Raw genomic sequence first — 25952 nt, 5'->3', positions numbered from 1 at the left:
GGCAGTGATTGGCGAACTCTCGGGTCCTGATGCTGTGGAGACACTCCTGGAGGGATAATCAGGAAGCCCTGCGCTGGGGACTGTTCACCGATGAGTGCAGGATTGACAATTTTCAGGCTTCTCAGATGATAAGGGACTGGAAGGAGCCCTGGTGAACCGTGTGTGTTTTCACCTCGTAAAGAGTCAAGCCAGGCTTACGCCTGTAAGTGGTGGCTCACGCCTGTAATCCCAGCACTTTGGGAGGCTGAGGCGGGGGGATCACGAGGTCAGGAGTTCTAGACCAGTCATGGCCAACATGATGAAACCCCAGTCTCTACTAAAAATACAAAAATTAGCCGGGCGTGGTGGCAGGCGCCTGTAATCCCAGCTACTCAGGAGGCTGAGGCAGGAGAACTGCTTGAACCCGGGAGGCGGAGGTTGCAGTGAGCCGAGATCGCGCCACTGCACTCCAGCCTGGGCTACACATAATCTTTTTCGTTGATAGGAAAAAATATTGGAACAGGGCAGTATCCAGGCTGCAAAGTGAGGCTGCCCTTTATCCCTACCTGCGGCCCTCTTCAGAAGCCCTTCTCCAAAGCACCATTCCTGTTCCTGTGCATTTACGTGGTGTCCGCGTCGCTGATATTTAAGATGTGCTTTTCCCTTTCACAAAGGGATCGTGATACACGGAACGTCCTGCTCCTTGCCTTTCCCTTCCTTTACCTTGTGCTGCTTATGCTTGCCAGCGCTCCGCGACAAAAAAATGCATTTTTGCTCCCAAGGAAATGCTTTTTTGAAAACCGTTGCATGCACGTTAGTACCTGGCTTGAGTGTGGCTGGAACACAGCCTGGGTGGGGACCATATTTATTTTTCTTTTCTTTTTTTTTTTTGAGACGGAGTTTTGCTCTTGTTACCCAGGCTGGAGTGCAATGGCGCCATCTCGGCTCACCGCAACCTCGGCCTCCCGGGTTCAAGCAATTCTTCTACCTCAGCCTCCCGAGTAGCTGGGATTACAGGCGTCTACCACCACTCCCAGCTAATTTTTGTATTTTTAGTAGGGCGTGGTTTCACCATGTTGGTCAGGCTGGTCTCGAACTCTTGACCTCAGGTGATCCACCCGCCTCGGCCTCCCAGAATGCTAGGATTACAGGTGTGAGCCACCAAGCCAGGCTTTTTTTTTTTTTTTTTTTTTTTTGAGACGGAGTCTCACTCTGTCGCCCAGGCTGGAGTGCAGTGGCACCATCTCGGCTCACTGCAACCTCTGCCTCCCCGATTCAAGCAATTCTCCTGCCTCAGCTTTCCGAGTAGCTGAGATTACAGGCGCCCGCCACCACGCCCGGCTAATTTTTTGTATTTGTAGTAGAGACGGGGTTTCACCATGTTGGACCAGGCTGGTCTCTAACTCCTGACCTCAGGTAATCCGCCGGCTTCGGCCTCCCAAAGTGCTAAGATTACAGACCTGAGCCACTTCGCCCGGCAGGGACCGTATTTCAAGTCCTGCCCCCCCCCCCCCCCCACCAGCGCCTGCGCCCGCAGCAGGGTCCGGCTCCCTGCTGGCGCCCTGGAGCTGGGACGGCCTGGGGCGCTAGTCGGCCGCCTTTCCCCAGAAGGAGGCGTGAGCGGGACGTGGCCGGAACGTCTCTCTTCGGGGCCGCGCCCCGGGCGGGCACAGTTAGGCGCCGCACGGATCATGGCCGCAGCTGCTCTGGGGCAGGTGGGTTCGCAGCCCCGCGCCGGGGTCTGGGGAATAACCGGGGGAGGCGCACTTCCGGGAAGACCACTGGCCTGCAGCCGGTCCGACTTGGCGCCGCTCCTCCCGCCCTGGGGTTCCGCTGCGGGGCGCGGGGGAGGATGGCGCCCTTTGGAAAGGAGCACGAGGCTTCAATGGGGTGAGGGGGAGCGGGTAGACGCGGATGAGGTGGGGCAAGTAATTGGTGGGGAGGTAAAAAAAAAAAAAGGGAAACACGGAGGGGGACCCTGTAATGAGGGTGGCGTGGGGGTGGGGAGGTTATGATTTGGGGAGCGGAGTCCTGGGGTGCGGTGGGGCCTCAGCCTGTGGGGGAGCTGGAATAAAGGGGCCCAGACCTCCAGGGCCGTGTGCAGGTGAGGGCAGAGTTAGACCTCAAGTCTCAGCTCTGGGAATTGGACCCAAGGTCCTATTTTCTTGGAAAGAAAGTTGAAAAAAATAGAGATGGGGATTGTTGTGCTTCCCAAACTCCTATCTGAAGCTCTGCACCTGGATTGGAAATCGAGGCAGCGTCTCATGGTCAAAGTGACAGATGCTGCAGGCTGGCTGAGACGATCCCTTCTGACTGTGCGATGTCAAACAGCAGCAGCGTTTCCCAGAGTCTATGATTTCAGAGAACAAGGTTTCTCAGTGAGGAAGGAAACAGCCAAAGAAAGGGGTCATTACAAGCCTTCACAGCTGCGGTGTAACCTTGGGAGAACTGTCTCTTTGTTAACTTTACACCTGACTTTATTTGAGTCTCTTATCCTAGCTGATGAATGTCAGGGCAGAATTTCACTTTCTTCGGCTCTTAGTGACTGATAGGGATAGTCCTGGGATACCTGGGGTATGTGGGCAATCTGGGCTTTAGTGGTGACACTCCTGGACTGTGGTGGGGCAGTACTGGGCTTTGACAGGTACACTTGGGACTGATGTGGACCGTCTCATCATGGCACAGTTCTGGTGTCATAGAATGGCCCTGAACTCATGATGGGACATTCCTAGGCTCTGATGAAGATAGAGATATCCTGTAATGGAGATAGTTGGGCTGAGTCCTCAGCTATGATGGGGACAGTCCCGGGGTGTGGAGGGGACAGTGCTGGACCATGGTAGGGACAGTCTGGAAGGTACTGGCCTAGACAGCAACATAGGGATAGTCCTGGGGATTGAAAAAGACAACAATGGGATTTTTTTTTTTTTTTTTTTTTAAATTTCAGACCTGGTGAATAGGAAATAAGCCCTGGTATTTGGCGGAGACAATGCTGGTTATAATGGGGGAAAAGTGCTGGGCTTTGGACGGGGGACATTCCTGAGCTGTTTGGGACAGTACTTGGCTCTGCTGGGGACCAGTTCTGATAAGTTACAGGCACAATCTGGGCTTGTGATGTGGAGCATCTTGGGCTGTCATAGAACAGCCCTGGTCTGTGATGAGGGAGAGTCCTGGGCTATAAAGGGGGCAGTTCTAGACGTGATGGGGTCATGTGTGGGCTGTGACAAGGGCAGACTGCGGTATGATGGGGTCTCGCTGGGGCCGTGATATGGGGACAGTCCTGGAGTATGGAGGGCATTGCTGGGCTTTGACAGGGACACTCCTGGTCTTTGATGGTGATACTCCTGGGCTGTATGGGACATAATGGAGGTTCTATCACATTATAGAGATCTGCCCTGTGAACCCCCAAACCTACTTTATTTCTTTGTCTCGTCTTTTCTTTTTGACCGAGTCTTGCTCTGTTGCTCAGGCTGGAGTGCCGTGGCGCGATCTCGGCTCACTGTAACCTCCGCCTCATGGGTTCAAGCGACTGTCGTGCCTCAGCCTCCCGAGTAGATGGGCTCAAGCGATCCATGCTGGTCTTTTTTTTTTTTTTTAGAGAGAGACACTCTATCACTCATGTTGGAGTGTAGCAGTGTGATCATAGCTCACCACAGCCTTGACCTACTGGGCTCAAGTGATCCTCCCACCTTAGCCTCCTGAGTAACTGGAATTACAGGTGTGTGCCACCATACCTGGCTAATTTTTAAATTGTTTGTAGAGACAGGGTCTTGCTCTATTGCCCAGGCTGATCTTGAACTCCTGGCCTCATGCAATCCTCCCACCTCTGTCTCCCAAAGTGCTGGGATTACAGGCATGAGCTACTGAGCCAGCCGCCTACTTTCTTTCTTTCTTTCTTTGTTTTTTTTTTTTGAGACAGAGAATCTTGCTCTGTCACCCAGGCTGGAGTGCAGTGGCACCATCTCGGCTCACTGCAACCTCTGCCTCCTGGGTTTAAGCAATTCTCCTGCTCAGCTTCCCAAGTTACTGGGACTACAGGCGCCCGCCACCAACCCAGCTAACTTGTATTTTCTGTAGAGACAGGGTCTCCCTATGTTGCCCAGGCTGGTCTTGAACACCTGGCCTCAAGCTATCCTCCTGCCTCGGCCTCCCACAGCGCTGGGATTACAGGCGCGAGCCACTGCATATGGCCTCTTTCTATGATTAGATCTATTTTGGCATCTCTTGGCGTCAATTTCTGTTGTTTGTTTTTTTTTTTTTTTTCTGTTTGGGCTCCCCTTTCTGTGTCTCTTTTTCTCATTCTTCGTCTTGCCTCTCTTACTGTTTTTTTCATCTTGGCTCTGAGGGCAGCTCTCCTGCCCACAGGCTGGCTGTCGCACTGTGTTTGTCTCTCTCCTACTGTGGGTGTCCTATCCCTCTGGGCAGAAGCATGGCTGCAAGGCTGAGCAGTCTAGAAGTCACCACCCAGAGGCCATCCGGGGACCCACGCTCTGATCACCCTGGAATCCCTGGAGACTCACACCAGCAAGACCATGCTGTAGGCCCATCTCCCAGCAACTCACCTAGAAACAAGTGACCACGGCCATTCACATCCATCCTCCAGAATCAGTGCCAACTCACCCAGCTCACAGGGCAGGCCAGGCCAGGCCACTCTGTCTCCCTCAACCTCACGCCCCAAATGCCTCCCCACAGGGCTGGGGAAAGAGGCATTGTGAGGTCAAAGGTCACCAGAGAGGGGCCAGCCTGCTGGACACAGCCAGACCTGCTCTCCCTACTCCCCTCTGGGAGGACCCGCCTGAGCCTTGTGCAGTGAGGACTGCAGTGGCTCCCCAGGCCCCTGTAGCTGCCCCTCAGCCCCAGGGGCTGAAGGGAATTGGAGTCACTGCCAAAGTGGGTTTGGGCTTCAGGTAATCAGAGTCCAGTTGATCGAATACCTTTAGACAATAAGCACCTGTACTCCTGGGTCTGGCGGAGGAGGGGCTGGGGACCTGGACTCCTGGGTCTGAGGGAGGAGGGGCTGGGGCCTGTACTCCTGGATGTAAAGGAGGGTCTGAGGCCTGGACTCCTGGGTCTGAGGGAGGAGGGGCTGGGGGCCCAGACTTCGGGTCTGAGGGAGGAGGCAGCTAGAGTCTGGATTCTTACTTAGGTCTGAGGGAGGCGGGCCTGGGGTGCGCACCCCTGAGCCCTGGGGGAGCAGGACCTGTCGGTCCCTTGGTCTTCTAAGGCCCGTCAGCACTTGGGTACCCGGAGGCCTTCACTTACCTGTGTGCCTTCCCTGGTCGTCTTCTTGTCTGAGCTGATCTCCAGGCTGGGACCAAAGGTCTCTGGGGTGGGAGGTGCTTGCGTTTGACTTTGCCCCAGCATGGAGGAGGGGGCGGGAGCTGACTCAGCTCTTTCTAGGGAGCCCTCGTCAGGGCAGGGAGGGGATTTGGCCTCCTTCAGGACCATCTGCCCCTGTCTAGAATGGACTGAGACTGGGACAGAACAGGCAGGCCAGCGGGACCTCCAAGTGCAGGAGGTGGCGAGCGGGCTGCCAGGGCCCCTGCTGTGCCCCACTCACCCCCTCTCTCACTTCTTTCTCCACCCAGATCTGGGCACGAAAGTTTCTCTCTGTCCCTTGGCTTCTGTGTGGTCCCAGAAGATATGCCTCCTCCAGTTTCAAGGTGAAAGGAGGGAACTCGATGCTTGGCTCTGAGATAGGAGGGGGCTGGCAGCTGGTTTTGGGCATCTCCAAAAGGTCCACGGCCCAGAGATGGCAGTGAGTGGTGGTAGCTTAACAGCCTGCCATTGGGCCGTAGACAAGGGATGAAACTGCATGTCCCAGAATCCTCCAGGGTGACAGGTCCTTCTCTATGGGTCTGAGACCCAGGGCTTCATGGGAGTTGTAGTTTTTCAGCTTGGAGGTTGTGGCCAGATTCTAGGATACCCCTGTCTTTCCTCAGGCTGCAGACCTGCAGCTGGAAATGACACAGAAGCCTCATAAGAAGCCCGGCCCCGGCGAGCCCCTGGTGTTTGGGAAGACATTTACCGACCATATGCTGATGGTGGAATGGAGTGACAAGGGCTGGGGCCAGCCCCGAATCCAGCCCTTCCAGAACCTCACGCTGCACCCAGCCTCCTCCAGCCTCCACTACTCCCTGCAGGTGGCGTGGCGGCCGGCCTCTCTCCCCGTCCCTGTCTGCATCTCCTCCTCCTTGCTGTGTCTCTTGTCAGGTGCACCTCTCTTGGTTTGTTTGTTGTGTGTTTCTCCTTTCTGTGCATTCATCATTCGTTTCCTGAGGCCTTCCATGCTCTAGGCTCGTGCTTGGTGATGCTGGGTTCCCCGAGATGAGCAGACCCTGTTCCTTCACTTGGAAAACCCCATGCTGTGGGCATAACTCAGTATGATCTGTGCTCTGATGGAGGCCCCGTGGACGCCAGTAGAGACCCCCAGCCTCACTTGAAAGAAAGCATGGCTTCTTCTGGCATAGAGGGGAGCTTAGGGGGGGATGGCGGGAGAGGGGACAGCCAGGGGGATGGCGGGAGAGGGGACAGCCAGGGAAGGGATGGCAGGAGAGGGGACAGCCAGGGGGATGGCGGGAGAGGGGACAGCCGGGGAGGGATGGCGGGAGAGGGGACAGCCAGGGGGATGGCGGGAGAGGGGACAGCCGGGGAGGGATGGCGGGAGAGGGGACAGCCAGGGGGAGGGATGGCGGGAGAGGGGACAGCCAGGGGGAGGGATGGCGGGAGAGGGGACAGCCAGGGGAGGGATGGCGGGAGAGGGGACAGCCAGGGGGATGGCGGGAGAGGGGACAGCCAGGGGGAGGGATGGCGGGAGAGGGGACAGCCAGGGGGAGGGATGGCGGGAGAGGGGACAGCCAGGGGGAGGGATGGCGGGAGAGGGGACAGCCAGGGGGAGGGATGGCGGGAGAGGGACAGCCAGGGGAGGGATGGCGGGAGAGGGGACAGCCAGGGGAGGGATGGCGGGAGAGGGACAGCCAGGGGGATGGCGGGAGAGGGGACAGCCAGGGGGATGGCGGGAGAGGGGACAGCCAGGGGGATGGCGGGAGAGGGGACAGCCAGGGGGATGGCGGGAGAGGGGACAGCCGGGGAGGGATGGCGGGAGAGGGGACAGCCGGGGAGGGATGGCGGGAGAGGGGACAGCCGGGGAGGGATGGCGGGAGAGGGGACAGCCAGGGGGAGGGATGGCAGGAGAGGGGACAGCCCAGGGGGGATGGCGGGAGAGGCGACAGCTGGGGGGAGATGGCGGGAAGGGGGACAGTCGGGGGTGGGGGATGGCGGGAGAGGCGACAGCTGGGGGGAGATGGCGGGAAGGGAGACAGTTGGAGATGGCGGGAAGGGGGACAGTCGGGGGTGGGGGATGGCAGGAGAGGGGACAGCCAGTCCAAACCCCAAACGGGAGCAGAGCCTGGTACATTTGGGAGAAATTGCGGTGTTGCAGCATGGTTGAGGAGGCTGAAAATGTCAGGGCCATGGAGGAGCTGAGGGGCTGGGGCCTTGTCCAAGGGTGCTGGGAGCCACTGAGGGCTCTGAGGAAGGGAGGGGCAGGGCCATGTCTGGGTATAGTAAGAGCCCTCTCAGGCCGTGTGGAGGATAAGAGTTGCAGGCTAGGAGGCCGGGCTGGTGACCAGGTAGACCTTGGGCCTGTCCCCACATGGGGACCCAGGAGGAGGGGTGGCTTTGTGGCACCTGGTGAGCCTGAGAGACTTGTGAAGTTTCTCAGAGAGAGATCCAAGAGGCATTTGGTTTTAGGACTTAGAGCTGTGGCTGAAAGCAAAGTCTTCAGGAGGAAACTTTGGTTGAGACAAGATTTAAGTGAGCATCTTACAGCTCCAGTAACTGGTTAGCAGGTTGGCTGATTTTGGTCCTCCAGGGCACGGTTCTGTGGCATTAAGACTTTTATTCCATTCCTTTCTTTCCTTTCCCTCCCTCCCTCCATTTTTTCCTTTCTTCCTTCCTGTCCAGAATTTTAAGATTTTGTTTTCCCCCCTCTCCCCTCCCACTCTGGACGTCTAAGCAACACTAGTCGATTCTGTACAGAGCACACACACCTCCAATCGCAGCCAGACACTCCTGCCAGGACATAAGCGTGATGGGCAGGATTCCGCCTGCTGAGCCCCCAGGAAGCTGGTTACTTGGAGACCACCACACACTTCTCCCTTCCACCCAGCATAGCAGTTGTCCTCTGGCTGGGGACCCAGTACTTTTTCTTTAGTTGAGTGAGCGCAGAGGAAGCCTGTGGCCCTGGCAGACAGAACGCACTGCTGTGATCCCGCAGGTCCAGGGGGCGGAGTGGGGAGGCGGAGGAAGTAGGACAATGCCGTCCCTGTGTCACCCTCACTCCAGGGCATGTGTGGATTGCAGGCCGACCACGTGTATTATTTTTTATTTTATTTTTTCTTATTATTTATTTAGAGACAGAGTCTCACTCTGTTCCCCAGATTGGAGTGCAATGATACAATCTCGCTCACTGCAACCTCCGCTGCCCGGGTTCAAGTGATTCTCCTGCCTCAGCCTCCCCAGTACCTGGGATTACAGGCACTGCCACCACGCCTGGCTAATTTTTGTATTTTTAGTAAAGCCAGGGTTTCACCATGTTGGCCAGACTGGTTTCGAACTCCTGAGCTCAAGTGATCCGCCCACCTCAGCCTCCCAAAGTGCTGGGATTGCAGGCATGAGCCACCATGCCCGGCCTTATTTTTTATTACTGTGGTACTAATACACATACATAATAACACACAGCATCAAATGTGGGATTCCAACCATTTTATTTATTTATTTATTTATTTATTTATTTATTTATTTATGAGATAGAGTTTCACTGTTGTTGCCCAGGCTGGAGTGCAGTGGCACAATCTCGGCTCACTGCAACCTCTGCAACTCACTGCAACCTCTGTTCAAGTGATTCTCCTGCCTCAGCCTCCTGAGTAGCTGGGATTATAGGCATGCACCACTATTGGCTAATTTTTGTATATTTGGTAGAGACGTGGTTTCACCATGTTGGCCAGGCTGGTCTCATACTCCCAACCTCAGATGATCCACCTGCCTCATCCTCCTGAAGGGGTGGGATTACTGGCGTGAGCCACGGCGCCTGGCCTTCAACCATTTTAAAGCCCATAATTCAGTGGCAGGCAATGTTATGCAACCATCACCACCATCAAGGTTCAGAACTGTTTGTTTAATCCCCCATACCTATTAATCGGTACCCATTGTCCCTCACCCCAGCCCCTGAGAACCATTAGTCTGCTTTCTGTCTTTGTCTACCTGTATTTGTTTATTATTTTTAAGTAATTGGGATGGGGTTTCACCATGTTACCCAGGCTGGTCTTGAACTCCTGAGCTCAAGTGATCCACCCGCTTCGGCCTCCCAAAGTGCTGGGATTACAGGCTTGAGTCACCAAGCCCGGCCACCTGCATTTTTGTTGTTGTTGTTATGACTCTTTTTTTGAGAAAGGGTCTTGCTCTGTAGCCCAGGCTGGAGTGCAGTGGCACAATCTTGGCTCACTGTAGCCTTGACCTCCCAGGCTCCAGCGATCCACCTGCGTCAGCCTTCCAAGTAGCTGGGACCACAGGTGTGCACCACCATGCCCAGCTAATTTTTTTTTTTTTTTTTTGAGGGATGGGGTCTTGTTATGTTGCCCAGGGTGATCTCAGATTTCTAAGCTCAAGTGATCCTCCTGCCTCAGCCTCCCAAAGTCCTGGGATTGCAGGCATGAGCCACTGTATCCGGTGTATCCGGGCTCTATTTACCTGGGTTTTGTTTTGTTTTGTTTTTGAGATGGTGTCTTGCTCTGTTTCCCAGGCTGGAGTGCAGTGGCATGGTCTCAGCTCACTGCAACCTCCGCCTCCTAGGCTCAAGTGATCCTCCTGCCTCTGCCTCCCGAGTGGCTAGGACTACAGGCACACACCACCTTGCCCAGTTAATTTTTAAATCTTGTGCAAAGACAGGATCTCACTTTGTTGCCCAGGCTGGTCTCGAACTCCTGGCTTCAAGCAATTCTCCCACCTTAGCCTCCCAGTGCTGGGGTTACAGGTATGAGCCATCATACTGGGCCTGGAAATTCTTCTCTATACTTTAAAGCTTAAAGAGCTTTTTCCATCTTTCTTGCAGCCTCATGCTGTGTCATCCTAACAATGCACCTCATTAGGCCCTATTGTTGGACACTTAGGTTGTTTCCAGTCTATTATAAACAATGTTGCAATAAAGAATCTAGTACAAGGCCGGCTGTGGTGGCTCACCTGTAATCCCAGCACTTTGGCAGGCTGAGGCAGGTGGGTCATCTGAGGTCAGGAGTTCAAGACCAGCTTTGCCAACATGGTGAAACCCCATCTCTACTAAATATATAAAAATTAGCTGGGTGTGGTGGCGGGTGCCTGTAATCCCAGGTACTCGGGAGGCTGAGGCAGGAGAATTGCTTGAACCCGGGAGGCGGAGGTTGCAGTGAGCCGAGACTGCACCACTGCACTCCAGCCTGGGTGGCAGAGCGAGACTCCATGTCAAAAAAGAAAAAGGAATCCAGTACACACGTCACTTCTTTAGTCACTTGTTTAAGTGCAAATGTATCTAGAGGCTCAATTTCAGGAACTGTAGGTCAAAGGATATGTATGCTTGTAATCTTGATATGTATCGCCACATCTACATCTACAGGGTGTGTCAGTTTCCACACCCACCAGCAGAGCCTGTTTCCATACCTTGAACAACCCTTGTCCAAGTTTTAGATCTTTTCCAATCTCCCATGTGGTTTTAAAGGTATCTCAAAGTAATTTTAATTTGCATTTTTCTCCCTAATGATTAATGAAATTGACTTCTCACGAGCTTAAGGGCCACCTGTATTTCCTTTTGTGTGAACTGTCCATTTGCTAGGCTGATTTTTCTATCAGGTTAGGTTTTAAAAAATTCATCTGCGGCTAGGAAGAAGAGGCAGGGGGATTGCTTGAGCTCAGGAGTTCAAGACCAGCCTGGGCAACATAGTGAGACTCCATCTGTACAAGAAATTGAAAAAAAAAAAAAAAAAAAAGGCCAGTCATGGTGGCTCATGCCTGTAATCCCAGCACTTTGGGAGGCCAAGGTGGGCGGATCACCTGAGGTCAGGAGTTCAAGACCAGCCTGGCCAACATGGCAAAATCCCGTCTCTACCAAAACACAAAAATTAGCCGGGCGTGGTTGTAGGCACCTGTAATCCCAGCTACTCGGGAGGCTGAGGCAAGAGAATTGCTTGAACCTGGGAGGTAGAGGTTGCAGTGAGCCAAGATAGAGCCACTGCACTTCAGCCTGAGCAACAGAGTGAGACTCCATCTCAAATAAAATAAAAAATAAAATTCCCAATCCAAGATATAAAAGTTATTTTTGTTTCCTTCTATAGCTTTTATGGTGTAATATATATATTTCACTTAGACTTTTAATGCACCTGGAATTTTTTCTGGTGTGAGGTGTGAAATCGAGATTCAACGTAGTTTTTCTCTAGATGGATATCTGGTTATCTAATCCATTATTCAGTCTGTCTACTCATATAGCAGTGTCACTCTGTTTTAAGTATTGTAGATTTATAATCTGTTTTACTACCTGATATGGCTACTCTCCACCCCTGCCCCCTCTTGCCCCTCATTTTTGTGGTGGTTGTTTTTATCCTCCCAAAATATTGTAGCTAGTTTTGCTTATCTTCCATTCATTTATCTATTCATTCATCAAAAACCCACTATGGGAAAAAGAAAAAAAGTCTGGCCGGGCGCAGTGGCTCACGCCTGTAATCCTAGCACTTTGGGAGGCTGAGGCGGGTTGATCAACTAAAAATACAACAATTAGCTGGGCGTGGTGGCGGGCACCTGTAATCCCAGCTACCCGGGAGGCTGAGGCACGAGAATCACTTGGACCTGGGAGGCGGAGGTTGCAATGAGCAGAGATCATGCCACTGCACTCCAGCCTGGGTGACAGAGTGAGACCCTATCTCAAAACAAAACAAAACAAAAAAAACCACTCTGTGCCAAGCACTGCCTACCCTGTGGCACGGGACTGCAGGAGAGGCTGTCTGGTAAATGTGTCAAGGGTAATCCCTGCCTTCCAGGCTCTTCCACTGTGCAGTGGAGCAGATGCTGAACAAGCAAACTTGGAACCATGGGGCAGTGATCAGGGACAGTCTCCAGAAAAAAAAGTAGGTCCCAGGCTGGAGTGCAGTGGCATGATCGTGGCTCACTGTAGTCTCAAACTCCCAGGCTCAAGTGATCCTCCCACCACCTTCCAAATACCTGGGACTCCAGTCACGTGCTACCACGTCTGGCTAATTTTCATATTTTTTGGTGGAGATGGGGTCTTGCTATAATGCCTGGGCTGGTCATGAACTCCTACACTCAAGTGATCCTCCTGCCTTGGCCTCCCAAAGTGCTGGGATTACAGGCGTGAGCCACTGAGCCCGGTCATGTCCTTTGCTTTCTTGAGTCTCCGTGTGTCTCTACCTGTTTGTCTCTCTGTCTATATCTCTCTTTTTCTCCATCTCTCTGACCCAGCTGCTAAATCTCCCTGGTGCTCTTCTCTTGGCCTCCATCTTTCAGTTGTCTGTGTCTTTGTGTATCTATCTATCTCTGTCTTGGTGTCTCTCATGACTGTCTGGAGAAGTGTCTGAGCCTCCCGCCCCGCGTGTCCCCGCAGCTGTTTGAGGGCATGAAGGCGTTCAAAGGCAAAGACCAGCAGGTGCGCCTCTTCCGCCCCTGGCTCAACATGGACCGGATGCTGCGCTCAGCCATGCGCCTGTGCCTGCCGGTGAGGGGTCCCGGTCCACCGGGGTGGGGAGGAGGGCTGAGGCCGGGGCAGCAAGGGCCCCTTGACTCATTCAGAATCCCACCCAGAGTTTCGACAAGCTGGAGTTGCTGGAGTGCATCCGCCGGCTCATCGAAGTGGACAAGGACTGGGTCCCCGATGGCGCCGGCACCAGCCTCTATGTGCGGCCTGTGCTCATTGGGAACGAGGTGGGCCCAACTCCAGGGCTGGGAAACTGGGCTGCGGGGGTTGGATTCTGCAGGGCAGGGGTAGGGTCCTGGAGGCCTGGTCAGGGGAGGGGAAGGGACTGGGGGCCTGCACTTCTGACGCTGCCGCTTTGCCCGTCGCAGCCCTCGCTGGGTGTCAGCCAGCCCACGCGCGCGCTCCTGTTCGTCATTCTCTGCCCAGTGGGCACCTACTTCCCTGGAGGTTCCGTGACCCCGGTCTCCCTCCTGGCCGACCCAGCCTTCATCCGGGCCTGGGTGGGCGGGGTCGGCAACTACAAACTAGGGGGGTAAGTGGCACCCCCATCCCCAGAACGACTGGCACACTGGGCGTTGGAGTCACAGGGACCAGCGTGCTTGCTTTCGGCCGTGCCTCTGGATGTCACATGAAGGTGACATCATCAGCACCGTGCAGGGCTCAGTGCTAAGTGACCTCCCTGGTCCCTGAAAACAAACCGTGGAAGGAGGAGGGGATTATTTTCCAGATGGACAAAAAGGCTCACAGATGGGAAGGCATTGGGTGGAGGTCAGTGGGGAAACCAGGACTGGTCCTGGGAAGCCTCCAGGAATGAAGCTTACACTCAGCTCATTGGCCCCTCACCCCAGAACCCTCCCCTGATCTCCCCGGGCTGGGCTGCGCTCCCCATACCCAGCTCCCACAGTCGTTTGAGCCTCCAAAGCCCCTCATCCCCGTGTGGACTCTGTGTAAATCTGTCTCCCAGTGGCCCCAGCTCAGCAGGGCAGGAAGGAGACAGCTGGGTCTCCTGGGCAACCAAGGCAGAGGGTGGGCACTGGCGTGTTGGGACAGGAATGTGGCCCCAGCTGGGGGTGCATTCAGGTCCTTTCAGCCACATCCTGTGAGGTCTCCTGAGGGCCAGGCCCTGTGCTGGCAGAAGCTGGGAACACAGATGAGTCAGCCCCGAGCCTTGCCCTCCTGGGTCTCCCAGGCTGCTGGGAGCCCCACTATTCGGAGCTGCATGTTCTCTGGTGAGGTGACCCAGAGCATTGTGAAAGGCTTCACAGAGGCCGGAGGCAGTGGCTCATGCCTGTAATCCCAGCACTTTGGGAGGCCGAGGCGGGCGGATCATGAGGTCAGGAGATCAAGACCATCCTGATTAACACAGTGAAACCCCATCTCTACTAAAAATACCAAAAAAAAAAAAAAAAAAAAGCCGGGCTTGGTGGCGGGTGCCTGTAGTCGCAGCTACTCAGGAGGCTGAGGCAGGAGAATGGCGAGAACCCAGGAGACAGAGCTTGCAGTGAGCCGAGATCGCGCCACTGCACTCCAGCCTGGGTGACAGAGCGAAACTCCATCTCAAAAAAAAAAAAAGAAAGGTTTCACAGAGGAGGTGACCCTTCAACTGGGTCTGATGAGGAGGGAGGAGGGGGTTTCCTGGGTACAAAAGTCAGCAAACTCTTTCCACTCCTGGGGACCATGTGTACAGGGACAGAAGGAATAGGATCACAGAAGATGTTCAGGTTACAAAAATAAGTCTGGGTTTTGCAAAATGCTTAACAAGTATTCATAGACCCAGGCAGGCCTGGAACACCGGATGGAGGCTGGGGTCTTGTCCTGGGGCACTGGGGAGCCGTGGGAGACTTGTTAGCAGCTAAGGGGAGAGGCTGTCTCTGGGAGAGAGACACAGAAAGTCATCCAGGTAGCCCAATTCACTGGGAGAGTCCAGGGAATGTCCAGCACCCAGCCTGGAGGTCTGGAAACACCTCTCGAGGAGGTGACAACAGAAATGGTTTTGGAGCCAGGCGCGGTAGCTCACGCCTGTAATCCCAGCACTTTGGGAGGCCAAGGTGGGCGGATCACTTGAGGTTAGGAGTTTTGAGACCAGCCTGGCCAGTATGGTGAAACCCTGTCTCTATTAAAAATGTAAAAATTAAGGCCGGGCGCTGTGGCTCACTCCTGTAATCCCAGCACTTTGGGAGGCTGAGGCGGGCATATAAATATAAATTAGCCGGACATGGTGCTGCATGCCCCAGTTACTCAGGAGGCTGAGGCACGAGAATCGCTTAGACCCAAGAGGTGGAGGTTGCAGTGAGCTGAGATTGCACCACTGCACTCTAGCCCCAGCCTGGGCGACAGAGCAAGACTCTGTCTCAAAAAAAAAAAAAAAAGAAATGGTTTTGAATGACAGCCGAGGATTTGGTCACTATGAAACGGGTGAGGGCTGGGCGCGATGGCTCACGCCTGTAATCCCAGCACTTTGGGAGGCCAAGGCGGGCAGATCACCAGGTCAAGAGAGGCTGAGGCAGGAGAATCTCTTGAACCCAGGAGGTGAAGGTTGCAGTGAGCTGAGATCGCACCACTGCACTCCAGCCTGGGTGACAGAGCGAGACTCCGTCTTAAAAAAAAAAAAAAAAGAAAAGAAAGAAAAATGGGAAGAGACAGGAGAGAGGGGACATAACCACTTAGGGTCCTGATGCCAAATGAAAAGTCAAGGATTCCATCTCAGGGGAACTGGGGAGCCCTGGGACAGCTGTGAGCAGGGAGACGGGAGAGAGCAGGATGAGCCTCCTCTGGGGCTGGGTTGGGGAAGAATGGGGCTCCCTTGCCCCACCCAACCAGGCTGCCCTCCACCAGGAATTATGGGCCCACCGTGTTAGTGCAACAGGAGGCACTCAAGCAGGGCTGTGAACAGGTCCTCTGGCTGTATGGGCCCGACCACCAGCTCACCGAGGTGGGAACCATGAACATCTTTGTCTACTGGACCCACGAAGATGGGGGTAAGCCCACCCATGACCCAGCCCGCACCCTGGTGGAAGTGGGTGGCACCATCATTCCTGGCAGGTTACAGGCCCCAGGGATTGTGGGATGGGGGAGGGGGTGGCTCCTAAGACGGGGGTGCTAGGGGGTGAGAGGTAACATCTTCCACCCCTTACACCTGCCCTAGTGCTGGAGCTGGTGACACCCCCACTAAATGGTGTCATCCTGCCTGGAGTGGTCAGACAGAGTCTACTGGACCTGGCTCAGACCTGGGTGAGGACATGGCATCTTCTGGTGACGGGCGCCAGGGGCCAGGGCATCAGAGGGCTGGGACTGGGGCACACTGGCATGTCTCTGCCCCTTCTCCTGGGTCTGTCTCTCCCGTTGGGCCTCTGTCTTTCTCACTATCCTCAGGGAGGGAAAGGTGGAGGTCTGCAGCAGGGCAACCCTCTGGGGACACATGTGTCTCTGCCAACTGCCCTGCAGGGTGAGTTCCGGGTGGTGGAGCGCACGATCACCATGAAGCAGTTGCTGCAGGCCCTGGAGGAGGGCCGCGTGCGGGAAGTCTTTGGCTCGGGCACCGCTTGCCAGGTCTGCCCAGTGCACCGAATCCTGTACAAAGACAGGGTGAGGCGGGGCTGCCATTGTGGGTGGAAGGGAAGGAGGGGAGGGGCTCGGTCCTCACCACACCTTCTGTCCCAGAACCTCCACATTCCCACCATGGAAAATGGGCCTGAGCTGATCCTCCGCTTCCAGAAGGAGCTGAAGGAGATCCAGGTGAGCTGCAGGGAGCCGGGGAATGGGCTGGGAGCTTGTTCCCTGGAGAAGTTGGTGTCCCATGAGCCCCTGGACTAAGAGCCAGCCTCCTTCAGTAGTACCAGGAACAGATAATGGCCCTTCTTATTGAGGCCCTGGAGAGTGAGCTTTCCGTGCTGCTCTGTGCCCTGGAAAACCCCTTGGGGCTAAATCACCCTTTCCTGTGAGCTCCCGGAGCCCTGGATATGTCTTCAGCTTTGGAAACCCCCTCCCTGTGATCCTCTGCTGCCCCGGGTGCCCGGGTGGGAGAAAGGCCTTTTCCATGAATCTCTGAGACCTTAGCCAGCCCTCTGGCCATCTCAGAGGTTGGCCTCCCAAGATTCCCTGGAGCCCTGGGCTATCCCTTTGGCTGAAGGAAGCTTCCTCCCATGAGCCTCTGGACCTTGGCCCCTCTCTGGCACCAGACTGTTTAATCCCATAAATCTCTGGGGGCATTCCCGTCTTCTGGGCCAAGATCTCTTTCCCAAGAATCTCTGGGCTCCCTTCCCAGACCTAGAGCTACATTTCTGTAAACTTTTGTGCATCAGGACCTAGAACTACACATCCTCTGACTATCTGGGCTTTCTGAGCTGAAAGTGACTTTTTCCAAGAGCCTTAGAGGCCTGGCCATAATTCCTGTCTTCAAAACTACATCTCCCGGAAGCCTCTGCGCCGCCTTAGCCTTGATTCCCAGTTCCCATCATTGTTGGGGGCCCTCTGGGAAGTGGACTACATTTCCCGTGAGCTGCTGGGGCACAGCTCCGTAGGCACTCGGCCTGGAACACCCCAGGGCCTACTGGGAGTTGTAGTGCAGCTTCCACCTCAGGCACTGCCTCCGTTGTTCCGCAGTACGGAATCAGAGCCCACGAGTGGATGTTCCCAGTGTGAAGCTGCAGGCTGTGCTCCAGATCCACCGACCCGTAGCATCTTGTCACGCCAGCACTCGCCTCCCTACCAATGACTCACCTGAAGTGCAATACGAAATAAAAGGCCAGCGGGCGGCGTCTGGGTCTCTGGCGCCCCCATGTGGTTGCGACACTCCCAAAGCCGTAAGGGCCGACCCCGGCATCTTGGCCCCCAGCCCCTCGTCTCGGGTTCAGGTCCGCCCATTGCTCCTTGTCGTGAGGTCAAGGATACACCTTGGCCCCGATTCCGGATCTCTCCGTTCTCAGGCCAGACCCCTGGTGCTGCCGTTGATTTTTTTTTCTCTGTCTTTGCTGCAATTTTGAAATAAAATGCCAAAGAACACACATTGTCGGGCTTCTTCAGTGACGCGACTCTGGGGCTTTAACCCAGGAATCCTGCTTCCTCAGCCCATTTTATTCTGAAGGACCCAGTCATCCGAGCCCCCAGTGTTCTGACGGTTTCTCCAACCTGGGGGAGCATTTCATGTCTCCGACACTGAACTTACTATCTGCCCCCCACCAACCAGCTCCTCCACTACTTTACAATCACCCAGTCACTAGGCTGGACCCCTAGGTGCTGCATCCTTTCCTCTCAAAGCCCACCAGGCCCCGATCCCTGTTCCTCCTGCCCCCTGACTCTGCTGTCCGTTCCCCCGCCTCTTTGTCCCCTAGGCCCTGACCTCAGCTCAGCTGTTGTCTTCTACTGGCACCCTTGTTCCAGCCTGCAGTCTGCTACCTGACCCAAAGGGTCTTTCTACACCCAGACGTGGCCCAGTGCCCTCAGCCAAGACTGTAGTCACGGCACCCTAGTGGGTGTGGAGTGAGGCACAATACTCTCACCTGCTGGAGGATTAAACGTGGAAGAGTTTAGACTGGGTGTGGTGACTCAGCCTGCAATTCCAGCACTGTGGGAGGCTGAGGCGGGAGGATTGCTTGAGGCCAGGCTGGGCAACACAGTGAGATCCCATCTGTACAGAAAATACAAAAAAATTAACCAAGTGAGGTGGCATGTGAGTATAGTTCCAGCTACTCCAGAGGCTGAGGTGGGAGGATCGCCTGAGCCTGGGAGGTCGAGGCTGCAGTGAGCTGTGATTGTGCCACTACACTCCAGCCTGGGTGACAGAGCAAGACTGTCTTGAAAAAAAGACCGGGCACTGTGGCTCATGCCTGTAATCCCAGCACTTTGGGAGGCCAAGGTGGGCGGATCACCTGAAGTCAGGAGTTCAAGAGCAGACTGGCCAACATGGTGAAACCCCATCTCTACTAAAAATACAAAAAAAACCAGCTGGACGTGGTGGAGGGTGCCTGTAATCCCATCTACTTGAGAGGCTGAGGCAGGAGAATTGCTTGAACCTAGGAGGCAGAGGTTGCAGTGAGCAGAGATCACGCCACTGCACTCCAGCACACACACACACAGACACACACACATACACACACACACACTTTATTTTATTTTTTTCTTGAGACAGAGTCTCACTCTGTCGCTCAGGCTGGAGTGCAGTGGCATGATCTCGACTCACTGCAACCTCTGCCTCCTGGGTTCAAGCGATTGTCCTGCCTCAGCCTCCCCAATAGCTGGGACTACAGGTGTGCACTACCATGCCCAGCTAATTTTTGTATTTTTAGTAAAGATGGAGTTTTGCCATGTTGGCCAGGCTGGTCTCAAACTGCTGACCTCAGGTGATCCACCAGCCTCGGCCTCTCAACATGCTGGGATGATAGGCATGAGCTACCCAACCTGGTCCACATGCACCTTTTCATATTATAATTGCTATGTGGAGGTGTAGAGAGAGCCGGGCATTCGGATGGATGAGACACATCCTCTTGCAGTTTCGGATTCACAACCTGCCTTGGTTATCGGCTGGCTATGTGACCTCGGGTGTGGTGCTTAATCTCCTTGATCCAATTTGCTGGAGGGACACCCTGTGGGACTATTCTGGCAAACGTGATCTTTGGCCTATCCAGCAGCCATTGGCGTTGAGACTGAAAGTCCAGTCTTTTACGGCATCAGCAGACCCATTACCACATCCTCTCATTTCCCATTGTCAATGATCGCTCAAGGAAAGGTTAGAGGCCAAGGGGATCCTAAGGGAAGCTTGCCTGGAGGCTTCTGGGAAGCTTTCTTCCCTTGATAAAACAATCCATGTGCTCACTTCGGCAGCACATATACTAAAATTGGAATGATACAGAGAAGAATAGGATGGCCCCTGTGCAAGGATGACACACAAATTCGCAAAGCATTCCATATTTTTTTATCCTCAGCAAACTAACACAGGAACAGAAAACCAAACACCGGGCTGAGCACAGTAGCTCACGCCTGTAATGCCAGCACTTTGGGAGGCCGAGGTGGGCAGATCACTTGAGGTCTGGAGTTCCAGACCAGCCTGGCCAACATGGTGAAACCCCATTTCTACTAAAACTACTAAAATTAGCCAGGCATGGTGGCACACACCTGTACGCTCAGTTACTCGGGAGGCTGAGGCACGAGAATTGCTTGAATCTGGGAAACGGAGGTTGCAGTGAGCCGAGATCACACCACTACACTCCAGCCTAGGTGACAGAGTGAGACCCTGTCTCAAAAAAATAAAGAAGCCGGGTGCAGTGGCTCACTGTAATCCCAGCACTTTGGGAGGCTGAGGCAGGTGGATCACGAGGTCAGATCGAGATCATCCTGGCTAAGACAGTGAAACACCATCTCTACTAAAAATACAAAAAAATTAACTGGGCATGGTGGTGGGCGCCTGTAGTTCCAGCTACTCGGGAGGCTGAGGCAGGAGAATGGTGTGAACTTGAGAGGCGAAGCTTGCAGTGAGCTGAGATCACGCCACTGCACTCCAGCCTGGGTGACAGAGCGAGACTCCGTCTAAAAAAAAAAAAGAAAAGAAAAGAAAACCAACCAAACACCGTATGTTCTCATTTATAAGTGGGAGCTGAACAATGAGAACACAAGGACACGGGGAGGGGAACAACATACACTGGGGCGTGTTGCAGGGCGGTGGGGAGGGAGAGCATCAGGATAAATAGCTAACAGATGCGGGGCTTAATACCAGGTGATGGGTTAACAGGCACAGCAAACCACCATGGCACACGTTTACCTATGCAACAAACCTGCATGCCCCGCACATGTGCCCCGGAACTTAAAATAAAACTAAGGCTGGGTATGGTGGCTCACGCCTGTAATCCTAGCACTTTGGGAGGCCAGGGCAGGCTCGTCACTTGAGGTCAGGAGTTCCAGACCAGCTTGGCCAACATGGGGAAACACTGTCTCTACTAAAAATACAAAAAATAGACTGGGTGAGGTGGCTCACGCCTGTAATCCCAGCACTTTGGGAAGCTGAGATCAGGAGTTCCAGATCAGCCTAGCCAACGTGGTGAAACCCCATCCCTACTAAAAATACAAAAATTATCCGGGCGTGCTGGTGGGCGCCTGTAATCCCAGCTACTTGGGAGGCTGAGACAGGAGAATTGCTTGAATCCGGGAGGTGGAGGTTGCAGTGAGCCGAGATCACGCCATTGCACTCCAGCCTGGGCAACAAGAACAAAACTCCGTCTCTAAATAAATACATAAATAAAATAAAAATACAGAAAATAGCCAGGCATCATGGCGCATGCCTGTAATCCCAGCTACTTGGAAGGCTGAGGCAGGAGAATCACTTGAACCTGGGAGGCAGAGGTTGTAATGAGCTGAGATTGTGCTACTGCATTCCAGCCTGTGTGACAGAGCAAGACTGTCTCAAAAAGAAAATAAAAATAATAAAATTAAAAAAGAATTCACAAGCGCCACCTCTACGTATATATATATATACACATGTAGTATATCTATAGGCTGGAGTATAGTGACACAATCAGTGTACTGCAGCCTCGACCTCCCAGACTCAAACGATTCTCTCACCTCAGCCTCCCAAGCAGCTGGAATCACAGGCATGTGCCACTACACCTGCCTAATTTTTAATTTTTTTTGTACAGACAGGGTCTCAATATACTGCCCAGGCTGGTCTCAAACTCCTGTGCTCAAGCGATCTGCCCATCTTAACCTCCCAAAGTGCTGGGATTACCGTCATGAGCCACTGCACCGGGCCTAATTTTATTATTTTTTATTTTTTGTAGAGACAAGGTCCCACTAGGCTGATCGCAAATGATCCTTCCACCTTTGTCTCCCAGTGTTGAGATTACAGGCACAAGCCACCACCCCCAGCCTAAGAGACTATCATCAATGATTTTTTTTCTTTTTTCTTTTCTAGAGCTGGTACAATGTAATCAATTATTATTATTATTATTAAGACCGAGTCTTGCTCTGTCGCCAAGCTGGAGTGCAGAGACATGGTCTTGGCTCACTGCAACCTCTGCCTCCTGGGTTCAAGAGATTGTCCTATCTCAGCCTCCCGAGTAGCTGGGACTACAGGTGTGCGTTACCACACCCAGCTAATTTTTTTTTTTTTTGTATTTTTAGTAGAGAAGGGGTTTTACCATGTTGGCCAGGATGGTCTTTATCGCTTGACCTCGCGATCCACCCGCCTCGGCCTCCCAAAGTGCTGGGATTACAGGCGTGAGCCCCCATGCCCGCCCATCAATTTATTATTGTTATTATTATGATTTTTGAGATGGAGTCTCACCGTCACCCAGGCCAGAGTGCAGTGGCGCAATCTCAGCTCACTGCAATCTCTGCCTCCCGGGTGCAAGCGATTCTTTTGCCTCAGCCTCTCGAGTAGCTGGGATTACAGGTGCCTGCCACCAAGCCCGGCTAATTTTTTTTTTTTTTTTTTTTTTTTGAGATGGAGTCTTGCTCTGTCACCCAGGCTGGAGTGCAGTGGCGCCATCTCGGCTCACTGCAAGCTCCGCCTCCAGGCTTCACCCCATTCTCCTGCCTCAGCCTCCCGAGTAGCTGGGACTACAGGCGCCCGCCACCACGCCCAGCTAATTTTTTTTGTATTTTTAGTAGAGATGGGGTTTCACTGTGTTAGCCAGGATGGTCTTGATCTGACCTCGTGATCCACCCGCCTCGGCCTCCCAAAGTGCTGGATTACAGGCGTGAGTCACCGCGCCTGGCCTTTTTTTTTTGTATTTTTAGTAGAGATGGGGTTTCACCATGTTGGCCAGGCTGGTCTGGAACTCCTGACCTCAGGTGATCCACCCGCCTCAGCCTCCCAAAGTGCTGGGATTACAGGCGTGAGCCACCGTGCTCAGCCTCAGTGATTTTTGAGAATGTGAAGGGGTCTTGGGACCAAAGGGTTCAAGAACTGCTGTTCATGAGCAGTGCTGGGCACACAGCGAGTAGGTGTGAGTGTTGGTGCCGCAGCTCACTTTAGAAAATAACTTTGTGTTGGTGCCTCATGCCTATAATCCCAGCATTCTGGGAGGCCAAGGCAGGAGGATTACTTGAGCCCAGGGGTTTGAGACCACCCTGGGCAACATAGTGAGACCCCCCTCCTCTACAAAAAATAAAAAAAATTAGCTGCGCATGGTGGCGTGTGCCTGTGGTCCCAGCTATTCGGTAGGCTGAGATAGGAGGATGGGTTTAGGCCAAGAGTTCCAGGCTGCAGTGAGCTGTGTTGATGCCACTGCACTCCACCTGGGTAACAGAGCAAGACCCTGTCTCAAAAAAAAAAAAAGAAAGAAAGAAAAAGAAAAAAAAGAGTCCAATTCTGTGAGAAAATGAATATCTGCAAAGATTAAATTTTTTTTTTTTTTCTGAGACAGAGTCTCACTCTGTCGCCCAGGCTGGAGGGCAGTGGCGCGATCTCAGCTCACTGCAAGCTCCGCCTCCCGGGTTCACGCCGTTCTCCTGCCTCAGCCTCCCCAGTAGCTGGGACTATAGGTGTCCACCACGACGCCTGCCTAATTTTTTGTATTTTTAGTAGAGACGGGGTTTCACCATGTTAGCCAGGATGGTCTCGATCTCCTGACCTTGTGATCCTCCCGCCTCGGCCTCTTAAAGTGCTGGGATTACAGGTGTGAGCCACCGTGCCCGGCCAGATTAAATCTTTAATTATAATTTAATTATATAAGACGTAGGGTACTATAGGCCTTCATGGCTTTAGAAACCTTTTTTCAAAATATTTAAAGACATTTTCATGCTTAAGGATGTCTTCATTTTAAAATAACAAACAGGGCTGGGTGCCGTGGCTCACGCCAGTAATCCCAGCATTTTGGGAGGCCGGGGCGGGTGGATCACCTGAGGCCAGGAGTTTGAGACCAGCCTGGTGAACATGGCGAGACCCCTGTCTCTACTAAAAATAGAAAAATTAGCCGGGTGTGGTGGCGAGCACCTGTAATCTCAGCTACCCTGGAGGCTGAGGCAGGAGAATCGCTTGAACCTGGGAGGTGGAGGCTGCAGTGAGCCGAGATCACAACGCTGCACTCCAGCCTCAGCAACAGAACAATACTGTCTCAAGAAAAATAATAAGTGTGTGTGTGTGTGTGTGTGTGTGTGTGTGTGGCCAAGATTAGGACACAGAGAATCACACAGAGGCATAATGGGGCCTAAAAACTGTTTTTTCTTTTTTTGAGATGGAGTCTTGCTCTGTCGCCCAGGCTAGAGTGCAATGGCACGATCTCCGCTCACTGCAGCCTCTGCCTCCCAGGTTCAAGCAATTCTCCTGCTTCAGACTCCTGAGTAGCTGGGACTACAGGTGTGAGCCACCACACCTGGCTAATTTTTGTATTTTTAGTAGAGACGGGGTTTCACCATGTTGGCCAGGCTGGTCTTGAAGTCCTGATCTCAGGTCATCCTCCCGCCTCAGCCTCCTAAAATGCTGGGATTAAGACATGAGCCACCGCGCCCGGCCATTAAACTGTTTTATAAAATGTGTGTGTGTGTGTGTGTGTGTGTGTGTTTAAGACAGTCTTTCTCTGTCACTTAAAAAAAAAACACCTGGTAAATAGCAGGCCCTACCTTTCCTACTGAAATAAATAAATAAATAAATAAATAAAATAATAAATCCAGGTAAATAAATCTCAACTGTAATAACCCAGCCACAGCATGCTGTGCTTCAGGCAACGCGTGATGTGCCTGCAGCACCATCTGGTGGTCATTGTTGAGTATAAAGCCCAAGGCCAAAAGAGGAGAGGGCCGGGCGCTGTGGCTCACACCTGTGGTCCCAGCACTTTCCGAGGCCGAGGCGGGAAGATCACTTGAGGTCAGGAGTTTGAGACCAGCTTGGCCAACATAGTGAAACCAGCCTGGCAGGAGAATCCCTTTAAACCGGGAGGCCGAGGTTGCAATGGGCTAAGATTGAGCCACTGCACCCCAGCCTGGGTGACAGAGTGACACTGTGTCTCAAAATAAATAAATAAGTAATCTAAAAATAAAAAATGGAAAAATAAGGAAAGAGGCAATTTACAGAGTGAGTCTCCAAATACAATTTCATCAGTTAGCAATGTGTAAAAATTAAAGTAGCGGTTCCTCTTCAAAGAGACTTTCCTCCCCATCTAATTAGGAATAAATAGTAACTTCTCTTAGAAGTAAAATGTATTCAAAGACCTGTGCTAACATTCTTAAATATCTGCTAGCCGTAATAAAGAAATCAATGTACTTTATGTTCTTAGCTCCCACAATTTAGCCTAAATGTTTGCCCTGGCATGCTTATACTGGTCCAAACAAGCATTAGGTCATAGCCTGTTCCTCTTCCTTATTTGAAGGTGTTTTTACCTTTCTCAACATTCCACAGGTTACTTCCCCCTTCCTTTGTTCTCCTCTGCCTTTGCCTCTTTTAAAAAGTTCCAAGTTGCTAGCCAATCGGGACAAATACAGAATGTGAGGTCCCGTTCCAGCCAATGGAAACTGACACAGCAGTAGGGTGGATGTGTCAGGTTATAAATGACCCTGTCTTCTTTGTTCGGTGTACTCTTGTGGCAAAACTGCTGGCGAGTGTACCTTTTCTGCAGAAAGTAAAAATGGCCTTGCTGGCCGGGCTTAGTGGCTCATGCCTGTAATCCCAGCACTTTGGGAGGCCAAGGCGGGTGGATCACCTGAGGTCAGGAGTTTGAGACCAGCCTGACCAACATGGAGAAACCCCGTCTCTACTAAAAATACAACATTAGCCGGGCGTGGTGGTGCATGCCTGTAATCCCAGCTACTCGGGAGCTGAGACAGCAGAATTGCTTGAACCCTGGAGGCGGAGGGTGCAGTGAGTGGAGATGGTGTCATTGCACTCCAGCCTGGGCAACAAGAGTGAAATTCCGTCTCAAAAAAAAAAAAAAATGGCCTTGCTGAGGAAATTAAATTTATGTTCAAGTGCTATTTTTTTTTTTTTTTTTTTGAGGCGGAGTCTCACTCTGTTGCCCAGGCTGGAGTGCAGTGGCGCGATCTCGGCTCACTGCAAGCTCTGCCTCCCGGGTTCACGCCATTCTCCTGCCTCAGCCCCCTGAGTAGCTGGGACTATAGGCACCTGCCACCGCGCCTGGCTAATTTTTTTTGTATTTTTAGTAGAGACGGGATTTCACCGTGTTAGCCAGGATGGTCTCGATCTCTTGACCTTGTGATCTGCACGCCTCGGCCTCCCAAAGTGCTGGGATTACAGGCGTGAGCCACCACGCCCGGCCGCAAGTGCTATTTCTTTATGGCACCAGGGAACAAGCATTTCTAA

The 25952-nt window shown here is 53.1% G+C and overlaps 1 protein-coding gene, 1 long non-coding RNA gene and 1 other non-coding gene across 7 annotated transcripts; 2 read left to right on the top strand and 1 right to left on the bottom strand.

Annotated features, from left to right (window-relative positions):
• Window positions 1–1501: 1501 nt before the first annotated feature.
• On the top strand, window positions 1502–17712 carry BCAT2 (branched chain amino acid transaminase 2). 5 transcript variants are annotated; one of them, XM_063719090.1, is made up of 11 exons: window positions 1580–1694; window positions 5565–5639; window positions 5919–6119; window positions 12620–12730; window positions 12817–12936; window positions 13078–13241; window positions 15545–15687; window positions 15855–15940; window positions 16154–16258; window positions 16370–16444; window positions 17312–17712. In XM_063719090.1, the coding sequence occupies exons 1-11, from the start codon at window positions 1671–1673 to the stop codon at window positions 17348–17350; spliced, it is 1143 nt and encodes a 380-aa protein (XP_063575160.1). In that variant the 5' UTR covers window positions 1580–1670; the 3' UTR covers window positions 17351–17712.
• LOC129052013 (uncharacterized) lies at window positions 1864–5575 on the bottom strand. The gene is made up of 3 exons (XR_008516666.2): window positions 5239–5575; window positions 3392–3556; window positions 1864–2329 (listed from the first exon to the last, which is right to left on the bottom strand). It is a non-coding gene; the product is annotated as an uncharacterized LOC129052013 (long non-coding RNA).
• Window positions 17713–19512: 1800 nt separating the features above from the next.
• LOC112130265 (U6 spliceosomal RNA) lies at window positions 19513–19619 on the top strand. The gene has a single exon (XR_002912536.1). It is a non-coding gene; the product is annotated as a U6 spliceosomal RNA (small nuclear RNA).
• Window positions 19620–25952: the final 6333 nt, after the last annotated feature.

The sequence above is a fragment of the Pongo abelii genome, chromosome 20 (assembly GCF_028885655.2).
Source record: "Pongo abelii isolate AG06213 chromosome 20, NHGRI_mPonAbe1-v2.0_pri, whole genome shotgun sequence".
Taxonomy (NCBI): domain Eukaryota; kingdom Metazoa; phylum Chordata; class Mammalia; order Primates; family Hominidae; genus Pongo; species Pongo abelii.
Note: the sequence above shows the minus strand (reverse complement) of the source record. Positions and strands in the feature narration are given on the sequence as shown.